Source organism: Haliaeetus albicilla, chromosome 17, assembly GCF_947461875.1.
Source record: "Haliaeetus albicilla chromosome 17, bHalAlb1.1, whole genome shotgun sequence".
In the NCBI taxonomy this organism is placed as follows: Eukaryota; Metazoa; Chordata; class Aves; order Accipitriformes; family Accipitridae; genus Haliaeetus; species Haliaeetus albicilla.
The window spans coordinates 3,621,825-3,639,913 of NC_091499.1; the positions used below are offsets into that span (position 1 = coordinate 3,621,825).

The 18,089-nt window shown below is 42.8% G+C and overlaps 1 protein-coding gene across 7 annotated transcripts in view; it reads left to right on the forward strand.

Annotated features, from left to right (window-relative positions):
- Window positions 1-864: 864 nt before the first annotated feature.
- Window positions 865-18,089, forward strand: part of ADGRB3 (adhesion G protein-coupled receptor B3) — a 460,870-nt gene continuing 443,645 nt past the window's right edge. The window contains exons 1-2 of one of the 7 annotated variants that reach the window (XM_069804588.1): window positions 865-1,263; window positions 4,004-4,772. In XM_069804588.1, coding sequence (XP_069660689.1) covers window positions 4,019-4,772 — 754 coding nt within the window. In that variant the 5' untranslated portion in view covers window positions 865-1,263; window positions 4,004-4,018. Of the gene's footprint in view, window positions 1,516-2,285; window positions 2,892-3,883; window positions 4,773-18,089 lie in introns of those variants that run through there. The other 6 variants (XM_069804589.1, XM_069804585.1, XM_069804584.1 and 3 more) reach the window with 6 other exon arrangements.

Genomic DNA, 18,089 nt, shown 5'->3' on the forward strand with positions numbered 1-18,089 from the left:
GGAAGGGTTTCTCCTCGGAGCCCCGTATCGGTTAATATCTGCGCCGCGGTGCCGGTCTGACAGCTCTTGGGGCTGCGACAAGTGTGTGTGTGAGGGGAGAACGGGCGAGAGGACGGAGATCTAGCGCGGGCTTCCCCCCCCTTCCCCTCACTCCCCTCCCGCCAATTTCTCTCAGGCCGGGGCGCAGCCGACAGCGAGGCCAGGGGGGAAAAAACCCAAACCCCCTCCCGTCCGCAGAAAACGACGTTTGCTGCGGACGCGCTGAAAGGTACCGAGCAGCCCCGAACGGCCGCCAAACGGCCCGGCCCGGCCTTCCCCCGCCGGAGACAGCGGCGGCGGCGGCCGCCCACTCGCCGAAGGAGCGCGCACACGCGCGCCCTTCTCCCCCCCCCCCCCCCCCCCCCACCGCGGAGGCCGGGCCGCGCACACGCGTTGCGGGGACGCGCACGGGCGTACGCGCGCCCAGAGCGGCAACGGCGGAGCCGCGCTCCCGCCTCGCTCCGTCCTCCCGCCGTTCGCTCCGCTTCTTCCTCACAGCGGCGGCCGAGGACGGACCCCCCCCCCCCGCCACGCACCCACTCACACACACACAACCCACCCCCCCACGCCGCTGTCCGGCCATTAGAGCCCGAGGGAGGAGGAGGAGGAGGAGGGAGGAAGGAGGAATAAGTCTATTAGTAATAACAACAACAAAAACCCACCAACAAACCGGCGCTAGCGCCTCAGTCCTCCTCCTCTCAGACCGTCGCCTGCCTGGCATCGCCGCTCATCGGGCTGCTGCGCTGAGACTTTGTTTCAAGTAAAAAAAAAAAAAAAAAAAAAAAAGCCCAAAAACCTTCGCTTGCTCAGCCACTTCCTTTTTTTTTTTTTTTTTCCTGCAGTCTCGCTGGTTTGAGGTGGTTTTTGCTTTTTTTGTTGTTTTTTTTTTTTTTTTTAAATTTTCTTTCCCTTCGTGTGGTTGGATTTGGTGGATCCGGAGCCAAAGCTGCTTTTTTTTTTCTTTTTCCTTCCTTCCTTCCCCTCGGTGGGGTGCGCGTGTGGCGTGCGGGGGTTTTTCTCGCTGCGTTTTTTCGGTTGTGTTTTTTTTTTTTTTTTTTAATCTTCTGCTGCTTTTTTTCCTCAATCTTGGTTTTGAACCTGAGCCGGGGAAAATGGGAAACGGTGCTTCCGACAGAAGGGGAATCTCTCCATCACTGTTGTTGGGACGTGTGCCTGTGGTGCTAGTGTTTTAGAGAAATAGCCTGACAGCTTTCGGAGTGGAAGGTAAGGGTGCCCGGGGCATTTCCATTTTCCCTTTTCCAGGGATTACGACTGGAGAGCTTTTAGCCTGGGATTCCGGGGAGGAGGCGGCGGAGGAGGGGGACAGGCTGTTGCTGAAGGATAGAGAGAGAGACAGCACATACAAAATGATCTCCGCATTTACTTCAGCGCTGCAGTTTAAAAGTTAGAGAAGTCCTTTTTGCGACAGGTCTGCTTCCCTGAGAGTATTTTCCAGCGAGACCGAGGAAACCTGAGGTTTGTGCACGATTGGGGTAATTTTTTTTTTTTTTTTTTTCCGGGGAGGGGGGGATGTTAGGTTAATAGGAAGTTAAAATAAGAGAAGTCAGTGGGTCTTCTGTTGGGGGAAAAAAGTGGAGTGATGGCGCCGTCTATGTTCGGCTAAACTACAGTGTCACCTAGAAAATCAGTTTTGGGGAATATCCAAACTAAACGCCCGTTTGCTTTTCAGCAGAAGAGGATTCTCCCCCTTCCCAAATGGGCAACCTTAAGCCTCCGTGGCCGTTCTTTAACTCCTTCCTCCATGGAAAAGAAAGGTCTTTTTAATCTGAGTGCCTTAATCCTTTCAGTGAGCAGATTCACTCTTGTATTTAGCAATGCTGCAAACTCACTGAAATGCTGCCGGCACGCTCAATTCTGGGGTGTGTGTGTGTGTAAGGCACGCAGGAAGAGGGAGATTAAGACAATGTTGTGTTTCGGCAGCCTCGCATGAACAAACGCACGACTAAAATGAGGGCTATTTGATTACATTTCTTCATAGAAAACAGCCTAGCACTGCAGACGTCTTTATTTTTCTAGTGCAAATATTACATAGGATGGGGAAAGTCGGAGGCTTTTTTGCTTTTCAAACGGCAAAGCAAATAAGCCCCCCTTTTGCTTTCCAGATTATAAAATTAATCCTTTTTCATGGGTGGAATTCCTAATTTAGACACTTATTGTCACATTGGCTTTCAACGCCTACACCATCCTGAATAACACTGCGCAGAACTGCATTGCCTGCAAAGTGCTTCAGCAAAGGGGAAATTGTTTCCAGAATTCCCCGTAAGTTTCTCTTTTTTAAAACCTTAAATGCTGTACCGACCCTATTTGGAGGAGGGGGACTGTGTTATTCATTGAGATGGATGCTCAGAAAGGAGAAAATCCGACCGTGTGGATAGACCCAGCAGCAGCTCTGCTTTTTTTTTTTTTTTAAAACCTCCACTGTAAAGAGGGTTAGAGTTGGTGCTGCTTTGCCCATTTCAAGATTCAGAGTTTGAATTATAATCTAGGAGATAGAAAAATCTCTTCGAGGGAGCTTAATCTGGTGATTTGCTGTGTGTTACGCAATGGGAGACAGAAGATGCCTTGCTGTTTGGTGAGGAGATGAAAAGCTAGGCAAAGCCACGCATCAAAACTCAGTAACGGTGCCTGTGTGTGCATGTCTGCCTCTGCTTACAGAGCAACAGTGGAAGAGCCTGCAATCTAGGGAGTTTTGAAATTAGCTTGGCATCACTTCTGTCTGCTTGCTTTTGACAGCAGAAGGCGAAAAGCTACTCGTTTGTGAGAGATAAGCAACTTCTCAAAGCTTAATGCTGAAAAGGTTCAATCTTAATTTTTTGGATAACGTTACGGAGGTAAATATATAACTAAGGTTCGCTTTATTAACCCAGGCCACTGTTAAGAGAACAGAGCATGTGGAGGCTGTAACGGTTGACAGGTGCAGTAAAACAGCTTTATTTGGAGATACTAGCAGAGAAAATGTAGTATGTCTTTCATCGTTCGAGTGCACATCTGCAAAACACGGCTAATCAGACAGTACAAGATACTCCTAATAGGAGGGCAAGTGCAGTCCAATAGGTGGAGAGATCCTGCTGTAGCACTGGCAGCTGTATAGCGGTACTGGCTGTAGATACTAATACAGTGATCCCTTTTATATATCCTAAGAGGTTGTAGCAGGTATTGAAATTATTACCTTAAAAAGCTGGCGTTTAGTGGTAGTGTCAGACCAGCACTAGTTTCATCTGCCTGTCTTTGTTTCTTTCTCCAACAGTCTCAGGATTTTGTTAATGCATCCGTCTCAGTATTTCCTGCCTGTTTTTTTCTTTTTATAGAGACCTCTGTATACCAGGTGGCCAGGGCAAAGGCATGTGGGCATGTGGGAGATAATGTTCCATCTGTAACAAAAAATAATCTCTGTGTTTTTGAATTACGGCTGTAATTCTTGACAGTTACTCCTCAGACTTAAGAGAAAAATAATAGGTAACAACAGACGCTACTGGTTTTCTTGTTCTATTCCGGTGAAATTCTGCATGCGCGTGTTGTACACGCACGTATACAACTCTAGCAGACTACTTAATTACTTTTCGAAGAATTAAGTAAATAAATCGCCCTTGTCTTGGTCTGTCGGGTAAGGCGTCTAGGTTTTTACCAAAGTTGAGCCGTGTTAGTCCACGCCATGATGACTACATCCTAGACAGGAGAGGACATTCCTATTAATAATCTAATAGATGTTGGGGTTTAATGTGACTGTAGGAAGACGTGGCTGTCGCGATGGCCACGTGATGGCGCTGCGCACACGGCAGCAAACCCGTCCCTTGCCTTATAAAATCAAAATTACCTGCCCTTCTTTCTGAAAGGGGCTCTAACTGCAAGCTTGAAAACAGCTGGCTCGAATATTGGAAGGAGTTTGGTTTTTCAATGTGTGGAGAATTCTACTTGCATTTTTGTTTCGTTTCATCTCCTGCAGGCCAAATGACATAGGATGAAGGCTGTTCGTAATTTGCTGATTTATATATTTTCCACCTATCTACTGGTTATGTTTGGATTTAATGCTGCCCAAGACTTCTGGTGTTCCACGTTGGTGAAGGGGGTCATTTATGGATCGTATTCTGTAAGTGAAATGTTTCCTAAAAACTTCACAAACTGCACTTGGACGCTGGAAAATCCAGATCCGACCAAATATAGTATTTACCTGAAATTTTCCAAAAAGGACTTCAGCTGCTCCAACTTTTCCCTCTTGGCTTATCAGTTTGATCATTTTTCCCATGAAAAAATAAAGGATCTTTTAAAAAATAACCACTCTATAATGCAGCTCTGCGATTCCAAGAATGCTTTTGTATTTCTGCAGTACGATAAGAATTTTATTCAGATACGCCGCGTCTATCCTATCGATTTCCCAGGATTACACAAAAAAGAGGAAGACCAAAAATCCTTCTTTGAGTTTTTGGTGTTGAACAAGGTGAGCCCAAGCCAGTTTGGGTGCCATGTGTTATGCACTTGGTTGGAGAGCTGCTTGAAATCCGAGAACGGGAGAACCGAGTCCTGTGGGATCATGTATACAAAATGCACCTGCCCTCAGCATTTGGGAGAATGGGGAATAGACGACCAGTCCCTGGTGTTGCTCAATAACGTGGTGCTGCCCCTCAACGAGCAGACGGAGGGCTGCCTGACCCAGGAGCTGCAAACCACCCAGGTCTGCAACCTCACCAGAGAAGCCAAGCGGCCGCCAAAAGAAGGTAGGTGCTGCTCGGAGCGGGGGCTCAACGCCACGCTGGTGGGTAGGTCCTGCTGCCGGCTCTCCTTGATACTCCCTCTCATTTGACTTGCTCTCCACTCCAGCTCGCCTCCAGACGAGGCGAAAGGGCTGGAGAAGATGCACGCTCCCTCGGGGCAGGGAGGGCTGTGTTTTCATTTCCTAGATTGGCCTAATCTTTGGCATATAGTTCTGCTGAGCACTGTTGAAACTCCGCATGAGTAGGGTCTGTCTGTTTTCAGCCCCCACTTACAGTGATGCCCAGCGGTGGTGAGCCAGGAATCGCTCTCCCCCTCGCCACCTCTTTGCTGCAACCACCCGACTACAAAATCTCGGCCCTCTTGATGTGATCCCTTGACTTTGCAAGGAAAACATTTCCAAAGGCATGCGGGTGACCTGACTAAAAGACCAAGAGATTTACCACAGTCAGGATACCTGGTCCCGACTGGGCCAGACCTCACCAACCTAAAAACAAACCAAAAGCAAACGCAGTTCTTCGGGGAGCTGCGACGCCTGGAGATGTGAGGCACTGCGCAGAGTCAGGCCACGCTGCTTTGACCTGCAGGGATCTCTGCGAAGGGGCCAAGGGTTGCTGCTGCTGCTGCGGCTGCTGCATCCCTTCTCCAGGTGGCATGGGCTCCGGGAGACAAAGGTGCTGAATCTCACAGCAATATTAGCGAGGGTGGGGGCTTGACGTGTCCGTCGCAGCGGCTGCTAGAAAAAAGGGGGAGTTGTGGAAAGGTGGGAAGGTGGGGGGGGCAGCAGTTAGCATGGCAGCCCTCTGCTTCGTGCCTCCTGTTTTGGCCACCTGCCATTTTGGGGAAGTCGGGGAGGGGGGGGATGATTTGGGGAAGGACGCTGGGGGGGGGGGATGAGAGGGTGGAAAAGCGTGGGCTGAGGCTAGATGAGGGGCTCTGGCCGCAACCCACGGGCGAGGGGGTCCTTCGGGGCAGCCATGTGGGAATGGGGGAAGCCGGGGGGGGGGGGGGGGGGAGAGGCTGTGCCCATGCGGCAAGGGATAAATCATCGAGCCCAGGGTATTGCATTTTAATGCAGGAAATGTTCCCTCTCCCCTTGTTTTCTGCCCAGCCACAAAGCTCCCAGTCTGTGGCGAGGCAGTGCCAAGCTCCCAGCCCCCCTAATAGAAGTTGCTTTGTGGAGGAATGTAACATTGACACGTTGTTAGGAGAGGATTTTCTTTAAGGGCAGCCAAGCCCCAGTGCTGTGGGAGAAGAAAAGCTGAATTTGCTCCAGCTGCCGCGGTGCCAGCGGGCAAGGATGGGGACACGGGGGGGGGGGGGGGTGTGACACAAACTCGGTGTCCTGCAGGTCAGCACCCAACAGCCCAGCAAACTAAATGAGGAGGAAACTCATCTCCCCTTTAAAAAAAAAAAAAAAACCAAACAAAAAAACCAAAACCCAAACCTCCCAGAGCAGCCCATGCAGCGGCAGGGATGGTATTTAACAGCGTTTAGAGCTAATTAGCGCCCTGGGGGGTGGAGGTCGCCCCGGCCGCTGCGCAGGTGCGTAAGGGGCTCACACCGCCCGTGAACAGCCGTCCCCCCCCGTTAATGGGGGGGACACACGGGGAAGGGATGGAGCCCATTAGAAAACAGAAACGCCGAAGTCGCGGAGGAGCCGCAGCTCCGCGTAAGTTCCGCGGGGCCCCGCGGAGCGGGCGGCCCCTTCTCCCCGCGGCCCCGGGCGCTCCCGCGGGTGGGAGACAGGCGCATCCCCCCCCCCCCCCCCCGGCCGTGGTGCCCACCCTAAGGTGCCACCTCGTTAGGGTGGGGGCGAGGGAGAAGGAAGGACAGCGAGTTTCCCCAGTTGAAACACCTATTTTTGAAATGTGCTTAGTGGAAAGGGTGGAGGAAGCTCAGGGCAAACACTTTTCTTTTTTGTTTGTTTTTTTTTTTGTTTCCCTTAAATTTTGAAACACGTTTCCAACATCTTTTGCTTCCAATTTCAGGCGTGTTTTAATTCTTGCCACTACTGGTGTTTTGGTTTTTTTTTTTCCCCTGGATATGAGCTTGAGGAATGGCATTGGGAGAGGGGGTGGAAATTTTATTTGGTAGGTGGAAGGTTTCCTTCCCTTGGTTTTCACTGTACTTGGTGTTTTTTTGGTGTTGCTGAGAATTTTAACAGTGATATGATTATTTCAGTGTTTTATTTAATTACTTCAATGCACTTGGAACTTGTTCATCAGATTGTTGCTAAAAGTTACAATCAGTTAGCAAATTAAGCCTCAGGGTACTTCTCAGTAGTAGTACCCTCTTTGTCTTCCACTCAGTGTTTAAAGCATTTTTCCCCTTTCCTCAGACGGCTAAAAATCTGCAGGAGAGGTGTGTTGAGCCTTTGTTTTCTGTAGGTACAGTCGCATTTATCAAGCACATCAGTCAGTGTATTTGTATGTATAAAGCTGGTTGGGGGTTCAGTTGGAGGCTTTATTGAGGGATCAAAATGTAGAATATTCCTGCCACAAACATAATGCAATTCATCGCTTGTGTCAGCAAACATTTCGGCAAGAAATGCTAATTTTGTTTTCACAGGCAATCTGGTTCAAGTTATATCGGCACAGGTAGCAAAAATAAGGTTGACCAATACCTAAGAGAATGGTTTCTTGCTGTTAGAGTTCATAGTGGCAACTGAAAGTACAGTTTTGTTAGCATGAGTTGAGTTTTAAGGGGAATGGAGTTTGCCTAACACTGTGAGAGTGCTCCGGACTTGGTAAGGTTGTGTTTTATGAATTTGCGTATTACTTTGAGGTTTGGTAATGACACTGCCTAGCAATGACTTTCAGAAAGGAACTGCAAAGACCTGACAGCTTTCTCCAGTATTATGTATACCCTCCCATCCTTCAGATTTGCTTTCATCAAGCTTGACTGTATGAAGTGCAAAATCTTTTCCCAAAACTATTTCCAGTCACATTTCAGAACCGTAATGTAAATAGAGAGCATTTAGATTAAAGCCTACTGTTTCTTTTTTGAACTTCTGAAGATTTTTACAATTTTGAATATGATAAATGGCTTAGGAAAATGGATGAAAGTCAGTCTTTTTCCTTTTTAAAAAAAGTGTTGCATTTTACAAAAGATGTGACAAGTATACAATGGATGATTATGTTTCTAAAAGTGCTGAAGTGTTGAACAATAAAAGGAACTAGGTCAAAAAAGGAAGCTCTAACTATTATTTTTTTAATAAAATGGTTTGGAAATATGTGGTTTAATCAGCATTTCTTCCGTAGGCAGATCATCTTTGGTGTCGCTGATTAAAGCAATATTGAAACTTGCCACGTTTTCACTAAGACCCAGTTTCATTGTATCTCAATCCTTCTCAGTAGCCTTGCATCTGAGGTGCTTAGCCTGGATCAAAGCACTAGCAAATAGATCTCAATGAACACCCTGGCAGGGTCCTGAATTTAAGGGCTCAGGGGAATTTGTCCTCTTGATCTTCAGTGCTGTGCCTGAAGTATCTCATGAAGTTTCTGTCAATAAGACAGGGCTCAGTTCCAACTTGAGTGGACCTGGAAAGCCTTTGCATGTAGTCAACCCGTACAGTTTTATGAATGATGATAATAAGAATGCAAAAAAGTCTTTTCCTATTGTGACCGTTACAAAGCCATAATGTTACTGCGGGGTTTTATAACAGTTACTTAGCCAGAAACTAAGAGAGAGGTTTCCCCTGTGTTTTACTGCCATATTTGACAGGGGCCCTCATAAAACAATGAAAATAATTCTTTCACCCTCTTACTTTCATCCAACAGAAGAAAAGAAGAGAGGGGGTACTCACATTAATTAAATCTTGGCATTTGGAGTTCCAGGCTTAATCTTGTAGATCTTGTTCAGCCAGTCTAAAAAATTTTTAGTAGGCGTTTTTTAACATGCTGGAAATGTAGCTTTGGTCTACTTTGTCACAAATTCTAACAGCTCACTGTGTACCAGCCTCTCAGTATTCGGCAACTGAGTTAGTTATTTTTTCCTGATTTCAGATCTGAAAACAGCAGGGATATCTTAACAGAGGATTTACTATAATAGATGTCTCTTTAAAACAAGAATTTATGGCACAGTTTTGAATAATAGGAAGATGTAGGATGCAGATAGTTTTGTGAAGCTTTCCTGGCATGTATGCATTTGTTTATATGTTGTTCCATGAAAGCCTGCCTCCTGTTGCACACATTTAAGATGAATTTATAATATTCATCACATACCCAGAGGTCATTAGCTGGCTGAGTAGGCTCGACATCCCTAGTCAGAAAGTCATAGGCAGTAATAACATGTCATAGCACGGCTCCACCAGAGGATTTAAACTGTTAAATCAGTGCAGGATTTGTCTAGGAAGATCAAAAATTACAAAATGGAGTCTAACAACCATACACTTCTACAGGGATATTTAATGTGCAACAACTATTTGAGACTAAAGGAAAATTTAGACAAATCCAAAATAAATAAGCCTGTTGTCCAGAATATGGAATGAGTACAGTAACATACTTGGAAGACTCTTAATAGATTTTTATATCCTGCTGCCTGCACTGGTTCTTTTATCCATGAGTTCAAGGGGACAAAGGAAGATGAGCACTAATGGAAGAACAGGCTTTTTAATTTTGTGTGAAAGGTATTTTTCATTATGGCTTATAAAATATTGTTTGAAAACTTAAAACTGACATACTAAAATAACCTGTTACCATGCAGGTTATGAGCAGTTACAAGCAGTTTGTTATCACACTGTTACGAGCAGTTGGATCTCAGTGAAAATCTAGAATGTAAAGAAAAATAATTTCACTTTAAATAATTTTTTTACATGAATATTGTTCCTGCTAAAATGTTCATGGCCAAAATTGTCACAGAAACTTTCATAAAATCAGTTAGAGATATTGTGTTTCTTCTTTATGGCTCTGGTTCCCAGTTGAAGGAAATGTTTCAAAATCTCCTATGGATTCCGGTGTGCTTCATGTAATGCCCTTTTTCACTTCCTTTGCTAAAAGAAAACCATCACCCCAAACATTTATATTCTGAGTACGTATTTGGGTCACTCTGGACCACTCATAACAGGATGCTTTATGAGAGCCATGCAAGTTTGATTTCAGATTCTTCTTTTTGAAGCAATGCACTGCAGAAAAAGCATTAATGATCAGAATCTCTTTTAATCAATAAGCCCTGCCTTTGTTTTCAAGGATTATATGCTATTATCACTAATGATCGTACTTCAGCTTGTGCTGTATTGATCATTTCCACCTGATTTACTTCAGTAAACTATGAAACTTCTTGTTTTGAGGTAAAGTTGAGAAGTTTGTGTGCCAGAGTCATCAACACTTCACATATGTGTACTGAATTTGGTGGGATTTTGATCAATCCATAAGTGAATTTTCTGATACCTTCAAAAAGAAAAATACCCAGACAATTTCCTTTACAGTAGGAAAAGCCTATATAAATGGCTTTGCTTCCAGTTATTTAAATGCTTTATTAGTAAATATACTTGGTTATGTGTATATGTCTGAGTGGTAGTTTCTCTGGTATCAGTATTTTGTTCAGAACTTCTCATACTAACAAGATGGCATGCCACTTATTTTGTGGGAAGGGTCAGCCTACTGCAGTCAAGTGTTTGCCCTGCCTTCAGCAAGATCACAAGTGTACTGTAGAGGATCTGAATACCAGTTTTTCATGAGCTCATTGCTTGCTTAAAACATTCACGGCTTCGATGAAATAGTATGTTGGAAGCTGTGTTATAACCAAAATGAGGATTTGGGTTCCCCAGATTGCCATTTTTGCTTGACTCAAACCTCTATTTACATGCATTATTGCACAGCAGACGTTGTGGAGACCTGCTTTCAGCTGGGGACAAATGCTGCTAGAGACCTCGACCCTAAAGAGCACAGAACATAAAGAGGAACCAGTGATAAAGAACGGGAAGGTATATAAAGCAATTAAGTGTTCAGACTGAAGTCAAAGCATATCTAGATTAGGAAGAGAACTCTGACTCTTATGGTGCTGGCTCCAGTGAACAAGTACTCGACAGTCCCGAGTCCTGTACCATCAAGTATTTCAGACCAGTCATGCCTTCTTTGTCTGCCTTTTCATACCAGTAAGCTGTGCCTTTTGTCTTCAAACACTTCTATTACACTTTCTCTGGGTGGGCAGAGTATACAATATGTTTTCTGTATTTTACACCTTGTCCTCTGATTTGCTCGTGCTTTTGACAAACGTGGAAGTATTCACGTGTAGAACAGCCAGGAACAGAAGCTAATGGTGACCCTGTTTACATAGTGGGATTTCGGTCATTAGGTCTCAGTGACATTACATGGAATTATATTATGACATGATGCAGGTACTGCATTTCTTACTGTTATGCAGTGTTTTATACTTCCGTGTTTTTATTTTATACCTTTATATAATATAGTGATTATATGATCTATTACATTTAATATGTTCTCCTGTGCTCTTTTTAAAGCAATTTATCCTCTTCTGTTCAAATCTAGCCATATTGCTGTTTTGTTTAGTTTTCTATTTGCAAAAGCATGGAAGAATCGGCTTTGTGTGTTGGTATACACAGAGGAATTTTCAGAGGAGACTTTCTTTTTCTCTTCTTAGGGAATTAATTTTATGAAGTTTATTCAGTTGTGTTTTATCAAAGGATTCCAACTCAAAGTTGTTGTAGTTCTCAAATTGAAGTTTAGCTGTTCATTTATAAATATGCAGTAATTGTAATAAAACAAAGGTCACTGCAGAATTCCATTGAGCATTATTTGCATTCACTGTTAACAAGAAATATAAAATGCTCTTTAGGATAGAGAAAGTTGTACATGATATAAAGTACAAATTTACAAATTATGCATCACTGATTTATGCATATTTCAGAGTCTGAGCCCTTTCTGATGCTAGTTAAATCTCCAGAGGAAGACAGTCAAATTTTTCAAAGTCATTCCCAGTTTTGTTAATCTCTTAGAGAAGTTATAAATAAAGTTTTTGTCAAATTACTGACACATTTTTCTGATGGACTATCCGCCAACAGAATTAATAAAAACAACCTATAATAACAGTGTATGAGACCGGTGTTGTTACTTTACTCTGCAAAGGCCAAATTAGTGTCCTTACTCAAGGCAAATTCCCCATGCTATCGATACAATTTGGTCTAAATGAAGATTAGATTAGAGCCCACAAAAGAGATGTGAAACAGTGATAGCATGTGTTCCTTCTACCAAAGGCAAATTATTTCATTAATTAAGAGGGTTTTTTTCTCTGTAGCTTTACTTTTGAAACCATCCTTGACATTTAGTAGAGTGAAGCAGATGCACTTAAAAAAAAAAGGCAATTTTGTAACTGCTTGCTGCATTTCTTTCTGGTTTAGCTGGTTAGCCTATCTCTTTATGTGCTTTACTTCAGTTTCTCCTTTTTGTTCTTCTTCATTATCTGAAGGGGGAACAAGGCATATGATGTACACAAATTACTAGTTCTTCCATGGTGCCGAAAACGTGTGCAACTGAAATTTGGAAGCGAGCTATTTTCAGTTATTGGGTTCAAATTTCATTTATACCTCCTTGAAATGGCAAAACCACAACAAAAATATAAACTTTGAATACCATCCATTTTTTGGTAGCATGATAGAAAATTGGTGACAATGGGGAGAACAATGTGTCATCCCCTTTTGGGCAATTTTCACCAATTTGCTCTCTGTTATCCTTCAGGAAGTGTAATACACTTTGGGAGCTGTCTTTGGTTCCTGTCATTCTTCATCACGTACCGCTAGCTCATTCATCAGTTCTGCAGAGACAGCGTTTGTTTATAGCATGGTTTATAACTTTCAGCCATAGCTGATAGTCGTGTGCTGTTGAGCAGCTTTGCTGAAGGATGATGGGAGGATGAAGGATCAAAACAGCAATTCTATGACTCTTAGCTGTGGAAAATGATTATCAGGACTTGCAACCTTATCACTTCTAATGAGCATTGGAAATACCTTGTCTTAAGAGGGAATTTATTAACCAGTGTCATCAACTGAGGTATGTTATCACAAGTTGCTTGTGAGGATCCAAGACCCTGTGGCTGCTGAGATGGCTCTGGCTTCGCTCCTATCCCTTTGCTGAGCTATGTCAGTACACCAGCCAAGCAGAAAGCTATTCACCTTGGTCTTTTTTTTTTTTTTTAGTTGGATGATGTTGACGTTGCGTGAGTGTGCTATGATGGCCCAGCTAAGCCTCCATCAGTACCAAAAAGTGGCACAAGAAAGAGCTGGAGAGGAAGAGTGGTGCTGGTTCAGCTAGGTGTAGGTTTGCTTAGGCAAAAAAAAGTATATCAAAAAGTGGTCAATACATGTTACCCTTGCCCGCTCTTCTGCGTATGTTAGCAGCCAGCTGCATCATATTGTGTTTCTAGGCAGCTGTACCAGGTTTGGTTACAGTATTACTGGCCGATCCTTCAAAATAGGGTCCAAGATACATGTTTATCCAGGGCTTCCTGCTGACCATTAAAGAGCGGTGCAGATCGCTGTGAAAATGCGCACAGAGTGCGCGGGGATGAGTCTGCGAAGCCCATGGAGCTCATTCCTGTAGTGCAGTTAGAAAGGGCTTAAATTACGGATTAGAAGATCGGGGAATTGAATTCATGCTATTTATTGGTTATGAGGAATAATATTGTACATGCTTCGTGCAAGAACGCTTTTTCCCCGCGAGGGTTTTGGAAAATCTTAAGTCTGAAGATTTCATGTAGAATATTTCTTTGAATCCTGAATGGTTCACTTTTTCTTATACAGTGTTTGCTTCTCTATCCTACAAATATATTCTTTGCAGTCCCTTCTGTAGTGTATACATAAAAGATTTCAATTGTCTGTAAAGCTGGGCACTTCAGCTTGAACTATAACGAGTTATGTTTTTATCCTTGGAAGTGTTTTGTTTGTTCTGTGGCATTGGCTGATATCTGCAGTGATTGGCACACGTACAGATGCTCTGTACTGGTAGGTTTGAAGGTTGATAGATGTACTTCGTACTGACAAAGGAGAGGAGGAAAAATGTTCAGCGCTGCAGGTGTAATGTGAGTACAGAGCCTAGGCCAGCTGGTCCTGTCTGCACCAAATGTCTAGGAAGTCACTAATAATATAGAGAGTATCATGAAGGTTCACTCTCCTTGGAAGGGAGGAGGGTGCCAAGGCTGGGATATTAGCCAACCCCAACACCTGAGAAAGTTGTGGGAGTTATGTATAGGGCCACAGGGCTTCAGCTGATGATGCTCTTGTTTGGGTTTGTCAATGCAATAGATAGGAGTTTCACCTCTTGAAGCGGAATTATGATCAGAAGGGAAGTTTGATAATTACTATCCTGGGAAAATGTGATATACTTAAGAATAATTGGAGCTGGGCCTGGAACCGATGTTTTCCTGTCTCATAAATGAATGTTCAAATTCTTGCATATTCATTTTCTTTAGTCCACTGAATTCTTAATTTATCCACAGAAATTGGGGCAGCTTCAAATTTGGGAAAAATCGAGAATATTCCTACTCCTTGACCAGACAGAACCTCCTGAGAAGCAAAGCCCTGGAGTCCAGATTGCTCCAGGTGCTGCAGTTGTTTACAGGGCATTCAGGTCTGGGTTGGCAGCATATACTTGGAAAATTATAAGAGGAGGAAGCCATTAGAAAAGGAGGATGCCATCTCTGGCTGTGGTTTGTGCAAAGCTTGGTCAAGCAGGTGTGATCCAAGACCACCTTTTGGATTCGGCCCTACTGGCAAATAGATGCAAATGACTCTCAGGAGTTTGCTACTTCTCATGGCTAAGGTGATGCCCAGACCCTCGTGTTCACCTTGTGGACGTTGCTTATGGCTCTTAGACACCAGCATGTGTGGGCTGCTCAGGGATGAACATTTTGGAGGTCCCCGTTTTGGATGTAGGCCTTGGAAGCGATGACGAGGCATGTAAATTGATTCGATTTCTTTTGTAAATACAGCTTCTGCGCATCACTTCCTTTCCCCGCAGTACTGTCATTGTAGTACTGCCTTGCCTTCTGGTGGTATTATGAGGATAGATACGTCAAAGTTTATAGCTTGCTCAGTAATCAGTATCATACAGGTACTTAAAATATATAGATTATGCCATCACTGCTAAACCTGAAAGATTCTTTTTTTCCCCCCACAGTTCTGATGAAAATCAAATCCATATTGTCTTCCGGTATTTTCTGGTGCTTGAAGTGAAAGTGTGATTTTATTGGCTGTTTTGCAGATGAAATATATGAAGGGAATGAAGGACTCTTACATTTATCTCCTATTCCACACTTTTAAGGTTTTGGGTAATGGATTTTTGTCCATGTGAAAACTGAAGTGTTGCAAAAAATAGATTTTAGTTTGATAATGTAACGCGTATAGTAACTTTACAATAAAAGAATTTCTATTATAAATAAGACGTGAAGGGGAACCCAAGTGTGCCAGGATGTAGCATCTAAATATTTTTCAGACATGACTAAATTTCTGCTTTTGTGTTCACTTCTATGTAATTAATCTTATTGAATCATCAGGATTATTAATGTAAATGGGATTTAATTAAAAGCAGGTTTGCCAGTAAATACCTTCAACTGAAAATGTGGGTACCTTAAATATATCTAATTGATACTAGAATAGGAAACCATTATTTTATTAACAATAATTTCTCTAAATATTATTAAATAAATTGTAACAATGAATTACTCTCAAATAAATCAATATTGATAAATATTAATAAAAATTAATAACGAATTTACTATATACGGACTGTCTTACGTAAGCTGGATAAACATTCTTTGTTGTTGTTATCCTAGAACCTAGTTTTGTCCAGTTCCCAGGTCTGCACTGCCTTATCTGATGGTCAGTGTGTTCTTCATTAGCTCTGGGATGCCCAGTGCCATCCTGTTCCCCCAGTAACCCTGCCGGACCTGGGCTCCCCTGCACTGCATCCAGTGCCTCCTGCTCGGACACCTCTGCTCTCCAGCCCTTCTCTCATTGCCATGACTGTGCTCTTCTGCATTGCATCGTTATGCTGGGGTAATAAGGATGTCGTTCTGTACAGAGGAACTGTTTGTTGTTGCCATCCAGAAAAAGAATATCGTTCTAAAAAGATAAGCAAAAGTTAAACAAATCAGGTGATAGCTGGCTGGTCATTAAACAAGCTAAACAAAGCTCCAGGAAGAACAAGACAAGTTCAGACAATACTTGACGTGTCCCGAGGCTTTTTAAGGGCAACAGCGGTGCTGTATTTATTGGGATAGAGAGCTGCACTAAAAACCATTTAGAATTAATCAGCAGGAATGGCACTGATTATCGTCATTGTACTTTTTTGGTTTTTTTCCTTTTTGTTGAATGTGTCCAGGAGCTGCCATAGAATTTGTTACAAAATTTCAGCATTCTAAAGCCTCCAACTTTTTTTTTTTGTTAGATGAAAGAAAAAGTACTATCACCTTATTGATTTATATTTGACAAATGGTTATCACACTAGACACATCTGGATAAAAACAGGAATCGCTTTAGGAGCAATTGGCTGATGTTTGGCTATGACTGACACAACTACTGTAGGAAAAGATGCTTCTTGATTCTTATTTTTTGTGTAAATTTGGCTATTAATCTCTAAATTTTTCCTTTCACCAAGCATTATAAATCTATGATATGTGTTTGAACTCAAAGTTGACAGTCATTTAAGATGACAGCCACTGTCAGGGAGTTTCCTCCTAGAGAAGGAGAAGGCATTAAATTATGAAGTATTGGAAGATAATATTTATTGTATTATGAGCTGTGGAAGAATATGTGGCCTTGAAGGATGTGAGTATACATAGTAAAGGTTATCAACAAACATGATGAAAATATCATCTTAACAACAGAATTTATAATTTACTTAGATGGAAAGAAGTGAGAACTGCAAAAGCAAGCACGTAGGATGTTTTGGTGATCTACTGAAACACTGACCAGCAATTAATAGATTTCAGAGGTTGGTAACTGCCATTTTTTAAAATCCTAACTGAATATCTTGCAATAATGCTGTGGCATAGTGTCAAAGGATTTTTTACATTTCTAAGGTGTGTTTTCTATCACACGTATACTTGGACCACAATATTTCGCTTCAGATGTTTGGGTACGGAAGATCTTAGAGAATCATTTTGCATTAAAATCAGTGTGGATCTTTTCAATGATCTGGTTGCTATTTTTCTAGCTAAGAGAGATCTCAATTAAAAAATGCAAGTTATTTTGCTAGCAGCACAGAATATTGTGAATTGCATAGCCCTATTAACATGGATCTTTGTTACATGTCTGATACCAACCAAGGATTTAAAAGTCTCGTCCATTCAGTCTTTCCTCACAGCTCAGTTATCATCACAAGTTTTGAGCTTATGTTTCATGACTACTTACAGTCATTGTACATTTTAAGGGTGAATACTGTTAATCAAAGGTGATTTTTTTGGCAAATTCATGAGAATCACTGTGGTATTCTGAAGAGAATTCTATGTGGACCTTTACACAGGGAGAAAATTAGATTCCAAATCAGCTGAAAAGATGAAAATTCAGAAAGTATTTGTGTCTATTATATGGATTAATTCAAAACGCATAAGTAAATAAAACAATGGAGGCTAGGCATAGGGTACACTGGAGATTTCTTGAGGAAAAAAAATACTGGGGATGCTAAATCTCTTCTATTGAAAGACACTATTGCGATATGACACCAAGATGGTGTCTGGTACTGTGATCTAGTCGGGAGTCCTGCCATTTCAGGACAGGGATCCTTTTGGCATGCAGGCAAAAAGACCCCCAGTATTCTCCTTTGTTCCTTTGGCAGACACACATTGCTCATGGTAGTCGTGATGCACTGGCGAAGACACAAAGCGCTGTGTTGATCAGAGAATACATTTATGTGCATGCTAACTTGAAGGATGATCACACGCTGTTCCTCTCATGAGACAGACCCTCGGGCCACAAAGTCCATTTCAGCATGTTTGGTATTTGTAACTTGTAGCTCTCTGTTAGAAATTGTCACGTTGCCCTGATAGAGCTCACAGCGAAATACTGAGCAGGCTTCTTGGTTTGCAGCTCATAACACAAGGTTTATACATACTTAAGCTTCCCTTGAAATTATACTGGCTCTAAGCTTGTTTTTTGCCCTTTTTTTTTTTTCCTGTGGTCTCCCTGTGCTTTGTCTTGTCTCTAGGTTGTTAGCGCTTTACATGACTCTTTCAGCTAAACCCTCAGATTTCCCAGAAGCTTGCACTTTCACAGAACTCCAGTCGTATTAGTACTCTAAGCTTACAGTTTATCCCTTCTGGGGCATAAAATAGGTGAAGTAAACAAACACAGAAGCTTTGTAGGAATT